The sequence below is a fragment of the Lactuca virosa genome, chromosome 5 (genome assembly GCF_052849685.1).
Source record: "Lactuca virosa cultivar CGN04683 chromosome 5, Lactuca_virosa_CGN04683_v6, whole genome shotgun sequence".
Taxonomy (NCBI): domain Eukaryota; kingdom Viridiplantae; phylum Streptophyta; class Magnoliopsida; order Asterales; family Asteraceae; genus Lactuca; species Lactuca virosa.
In genome coordinates, this window is record NC_136430.1 from 199,545,987 (window position 1) to 199,551,827 (window position 5,841).

Here is a 5,841-nt window from a genome sequence, read left to right on the forward strand (position 1 = left end):
GTGGTTGAGTGTGATGGTGCAGAACAGATGCAAACAGGAAGGTGGTCAATGGACGTGTTTGGTGGTTGAAGCAAAAACGAATGGAGCAGTTGGTGGTATTTGGTTGTATGTGTATGTAGCAAAAACATAGATTGGATTGCAAGTTAGTTCTTCATCCCTTAATTCTTGGTTTTATGTGTGTATGTGTATGCAGCAAGAACACAGATTGGTTTTGCATATGTCTGAAATTAAATATCTTTTTCCATTTTTCCAGCTCTATTGATCTCTCAAGCACCACACCAGATGTTTTAAGCAGTGAGTTATGTAAAAGGCTTAAAGGATTTCTTGCAGCATGGCCTCCTTCAAGTCCCCAACCTCATGTCAATGAACTTCTTATAGGAAATGAGTTTTTTTAATCATAGTTTCATGTTATAATGTTATATTTATTAAAATGTTAATATATATTTGTCATTTATAATGTTATATTTAATGTTATATTCTTAGGTTTAATGTTATATTTATTATTTTTTAATATTTTTATTAATAATTAATAGTTCTCGATTTCTGCAACCCGATTAGCTTACGTCCACCGATTAGCTTACGTCGAGCGATTTCTGCAACCTTGATTCACGCTGATGCATTAATTAGAGGACTAATTGGGATGGTGTATAAGAATGTGATTCCATTGGTAATGTTGCATTTGTACATGTTATGACTTGACAATTGGAGATGATGACTTCTTGTAATGATTTATCAAAATGTTGCTATCAACATATTTTCTATATGTGAATGTGAATGTATATGTGAATGTTATATTTTATTTATTAATTAAAGTTGTTTATTAGACTAATGTACATGATGTTAATTGTTCAATATTTGACATATAAATGATTTTAAGTTGTTTAACAATAGTCATGACAAACGAAAAAAGTGTGATTAAATGTCAACACTAATAACAGTTTAATCTACTATGTGTCAGTAAAAGTCGATAATAGTTATGACAAACAAAAAAAACGTGTGACTAAAAGTAGTTTATGGTCACAGATTAAATATTGCGTCTCAGTAAAAGTCAATAGTAGTCATGACAAACGAAAAAAACATGTGACTAATAGTAGTTTATGGTCATAGTGTAATATATTATGTGTCACTAAATGTCAATAATAGTCATGACAAACGAACAAAACGTGTGCCTAAAAGTAGTTTACGATCATGGTTTAGTATATTACGTGTCACTAAAAGTTAACAATAGTCATGACAAATGAAAAATCATGTAACTAATACTAGTTTATGGTTGTGTTTTAATATATTACATGTCACTGAAAGTCAGCAATAGTCATGAAAACCAAACAACTTGTGAGGAAATATAGCTTATAGTGACGATTGTTAAAAAATGATTATAAAAACTACAAAAATTGATAACCTATGGTGACGGTTTTTACCAATAGTAACGGTTTTTATGGTTATAGTCACCACAATTAAACGTCATCATAACTTACCGTTAATTATGAGACCTTTCGTTACACATTTAATGAAAAAAGAACCCGTCATAAAATGTCTATAGCAACATGTTTTTTGCATGTCACTTTTGTACTAGTGAATGGGTATGTATACCTTGATGTTTGCTATTCCGTAGGTTTTTTTTTTTTTTTTTTTTTTTTTTTTTTTTTTTTTTTTTTTTTTTGATAATGCTTGAAGCCATATCTGAAGAAATATAAGGTAAGAGAAGATCAAAAGAGGAACCTAGAAAATGGAAGGTGAACCGAGAAAAGGAAAGAATTTTGGGATATAATCATAGGATTTCCTACATACCATATGAAAACTTGTTTTCCCATATATGATATCTTCTCACTTTACACAATATATAGAGTTACAATTCGAGTGCTATACAAAAGGTCAAAGAATTTACAAAATACATACAAACATATGTAATGTTATCTAACATCTCCAATTTTAGATAAAAGAACCTATATGGGTTTTAACTCGATGCCATCCAAAATAAGCCCTTTAAGCAACTTTTTTTCAGAATAGGTCAACAAAAGATCCTTTGAAATGCTTTCAGTCGTAGCACCCGTTTGAAATTCCCATATTTGTACTTCCATCCAGCCATGGTTCCTTTGTTGTGGAAGGCCTTTCCTTCTAGATCTATTCAATGGGTTGTGTGTGTTTTGATTAACCTTTCGTCTAATATTTGGGGTCTGAGGAGTAAGTAAAAATATATACCACGGACGAGTTCCATGTACAGAGTTGACAACATCGCTTACTTTCAGTGGACGCTCGAATCCAGAATGGTTTTCTTGTAGTTTGTAAACAAGGTAGCATCCATATGTTGTTTGAGGTGACAGAATTTTGGATTTGCAGCTCATCCAAAATTTGCTAACATGAGAATCAAAAGCCACTTCTCCAAATCTGCAAAAAGACAATGTCTTAAAGAAATACTAGATTAATAGAAAAACATATTTGACCAGAATTTACAATATAAGATTCTGGATCTGTATATGTTATGCATTTATTTTTTACCATGAGTGCTGAGATTTATTTATTTATTTTTTTGAACGGCAAGTGCTGAAATTTTCTAAAAAATAGAGAAAACACCATGGAACTAGCTAGAATTCTAACTAATGTTTCTAACCTTAAAATTAATTGTATTTTACAAACATAAGTGTAAATTTGTGGATCCCCAACTACATTAAAGGCCCTTGTTTTTAAAACAATCAGATAGAAACTCAACCTTGAATCATCAGATGAAAACTTCCATCTCCACTCATATTCTTGCAAAACCATGCTTGCTGGTAGCATATGGCATTTCTTTCCATTTTTCGCTAGAGAAAACCACTGTCAGTCAATAGATATGTAAGTATTTGTTCATAGGCTCCAAAATAGTTACATATGTGAAATAAGTGAACCAACTACGTGGAAGATTTTCTTAAAAATGATAGGGCTGAATTGGTTAAAAAAATTATACCTCTTCACCATTGTTGATTAGGAACCCTTCGCAAAGAATGGAGTAGAGTTCCTTCTTTGTTGCTTCCTGCACATTATATTTCGACCATTTGATGATATCTACATAATCACTTGGTAATTTTTGTTCCCAATATGTTTCTGGCATATCCACTTCCTCATCCTCTAACACTTGATGCTCCACCTATAAAACTTACATTTTAGACTTTTGATCTACTATGGAACGAAATTCCCACCCTCCAAATTCGTTCTATTTACCATAGAAGACAATATAAAAAAAAAAAGTTGATCCAATGAATATGCAATTATTTTTCAGCTTACTCTCTCAAGGGGCCGAAACTCAATGGCGTCTACTACGATTGCATTTTTGCACTGAAATGTAATTTCAAGATCAAGTTGTCTTCTGTGGCTAGTAAACTGAAACAGTTCAGAAATCAACCATCCATCTTCTCCCTCGTCTACTAAGTATGATGTAAAGGATTTTTTCTCCCCATCCAATTTGTAGTGAATGCCTAAATTGTCCAATGTTGTGTCGTAAAAATCGAACACAAGGTTTATTGCGTATGTGATATGTGGTGACAAAAATTGTGCTCTCACATGGATTTTGGATTCATCACAAAAATAGGCACCATAACGGTAGTCCACTGCAAATCTGCACTCAGATGCAGCAACAAAAATTAAATGCATTACTACATACCACAATCTAAAATTATGTAGAAAAAAAACACTAGAAGCAACCTTGATTTCTTTCCATAGACGGATGATAGATACTCAATAGGTTTTAAACAACCTTGTGAGGATATCATTTCACAGTGTTCTCCATCAGCATTTAACAAAAACCACTGTCCATAAAAAAGCGCAAGTTAGATGGGGTGATGTAAATCTAATTAAAATGTGCGGACTTTTATGAAAGTGGGTATTTTGGAGAGCCATGCATGTTTTACTTTGGTTTTTCAAGTTATCGTGCTCATATTGTGTCAATATATCTAAAAGTAAAGGGAAATCTGACATGTGTAGGTTTGTAAATAGAGATCCATGATGGGTGGACTTATAATCGTTTTGCAATGGTTGCCATAAATATCTTTTCGATGAGCATTGCATGCATTTTAGTTAAAATATTTACTTTGCAAGCATTATTTGATTTTAATCTTGTGAAACGTAAAATAATTGAATAAACCTATAATATTATTCTAATTTCATAAATCACAATCTACCCTTCATCAATAAAAAAAAAAAAAATTTCTAAAACAGCAGTTTAATAGGCATAAAAAATTACCGTTTTGCCACCGTTCAAAAAGACTCCTTTGGAAAGAAGCATCTTAAGTTCCTCTTCAGATTTGTATACCAGACAAGGTGTCGCAGTCTTACTTATCTCTTCATAGTCTATTGGTGGCTCCCCCTCGTCATAAATCTCTTGTAACCTAAGCGCAATATCAAGTTCTTCCACAACCTCAGACATCATAGGCCGGTTTTCACGGGATTCCTCCAAGCATCGGTAGGCAATGTCTAAAAATGTTTTCTTGGAACTCGGATCTATGTCATATTTCAATTCATGAAATATAATATCATCTGATTTCTCCTCTTTACAGCTAAGTTTCCATTTTGGCACTAAATTCTCAAAACGACCACTACTATAATCTCCACATAGTCTCCCACAAAACACTTCGAATAAGACCACCCCAAAAGAGTAGACATCCGACTCTTTTGTCAACGTGGCTGTATTCTCAAATGTTGGATCTATGTAACCATCGGTACCTACAGCATTGGTGGGAGCAAAACTGTGCGATTGATTAGCAGGTCCTAATTTCGATAGTCCCAGGTCACCAATTTTAGCATGCCAGCTCTCATGGTGAGACGTGGATAACTCTTCAAACAGTAGAATGTTCGAACTTTTTATGTCCCTGTGGATAACTCTTTGTTGTGTTCCATTGGGATCATGAAGGTAGCACAGTCCCTTTGCGGCTGTGAGGCATATGTAGAAACGTTGCCTCCAACTAAGAGTAGAGCTACTCAAATGCTTATATAGGCTTCCATGAGATGCAAGTTCGTACACAAGGATCCTCTCACCCTCTTCGCTGCAAAATCCCAACAGAGAGATGAGATTCTTATGTTTGTAACGGGAAAGCAGCAGGATCTCTTTCCAGAACTCGGCGTCTCCTTGCCCATGTGTACGATCTGGATCTAGACGCTTACAGGCAACCTGGCTTCGTCCCTCGGAGTAAGAGAGTACTGCTTTGTATACCTTCCCGAATCCACCTTCTCCAATTACCTTCCACACATGAAAATTGGCAGTGGCTGACCTTATATCATTCAGATCGATTTTAAGATGTTGAAACTCCTTCAGGGCGTCCATATTGTTTGTCTATCAAACAATAATCAGAAAGTTAAAAATCAATTGTTGGAAGCAACTGCAAGGGCAGTAATTTGAAAGGGGTGCTTATAGATTTATTTTATTTGTGGACAAGAAGCCCGTTAGGTGTCTGATGTGATCTCAAACGGTAATTGCTAATTACAAAATTCCTAAATAGGCATTAAGCCATGACCACATCTACATGTCGCTCCCATTTTTATTCTTTTTCATATATATCGTTAATTTAAATAATAGTCTCTGTTAACTGCACCCTCTTACTTTTTTTCTAATTTGGATATTATATTTTAAATAACAACCTTTATATTATTAGATTACACAAGTTTATAACCTATAGAAACCATGGGTAATTTTTTTAATACAATTTTTTATTAGTTATGTTTTTTTGTTTACGTAACATTATAATCATTGATTTAAATAAATATATAAGATTATTTTTGAAGCTATATTTTATTTGTGAATAATGACAAAAATAATATTGTATTATTAAATATTAGATTATTATATTATAATTATAAAAAATAAATAAAAGCGAC

General features: G+C 33.3%; 1 protein-coding gene across 1 annotated transcript; it reads right to left on the minus strand.

The window, feature by feature from the left end:
- Positions 1 to 1,775: 1,775 nt before the first annotated feature.
- Positions 1,776 to 5,433, minus strand: LOC145116596 (uncharacterized). The gene is made up of 6 exons (XM_079052930.1): positions 4,214 to 5,433; positions 3,676 to 3,779; positions 3,259 to 3,589; positions 2,942 to 3,121; positions 2,708 to 2,811; positions 1,776 to 2,385 (listed from the first exon to the last, which is right to left on the minus strand). The coding sequence occupies exons 1-6, from the start codon at positions 5,288 to 5,290 to the stop codon at positions 1,944 to 1,946; spliced, it is 2,238 nt and encodes a 745-aa protein (XP_078909056.1). The 5' UTR covers positions 5,291 to 5,433; the 3' UTR covers positions 1,776 to 1,943.
- Between the last annotated feature and the right edge of the window lie 408 nt (positions 5,434 to 5,841).

Bases quoted from the DNA above. Each gene is read 5' to 3' on its own strand.
- LOC145116596 (XM_079052930.1), bottom strand. From the start codon at position 5,290: ATGGACGCCCTGAAGGAGTTTCAACATCTTAAAATCGATCTGAATGAT. The intron at 3,780-4,213 runs GTAATTTTTTAT...TTTTATGGACAG, and splicing joins TTTTGAACGGTGGCAAAACG to TGGTTTTTGTTAAATGCTGA. The intron at 2,386-2,707 runs GTTGAGTTTCTA...GTCTTTTTGCAG, and splicing joins TTTTCATCTGATGATTCAAG to ATTTGGAGAAGTGGCTTTTG.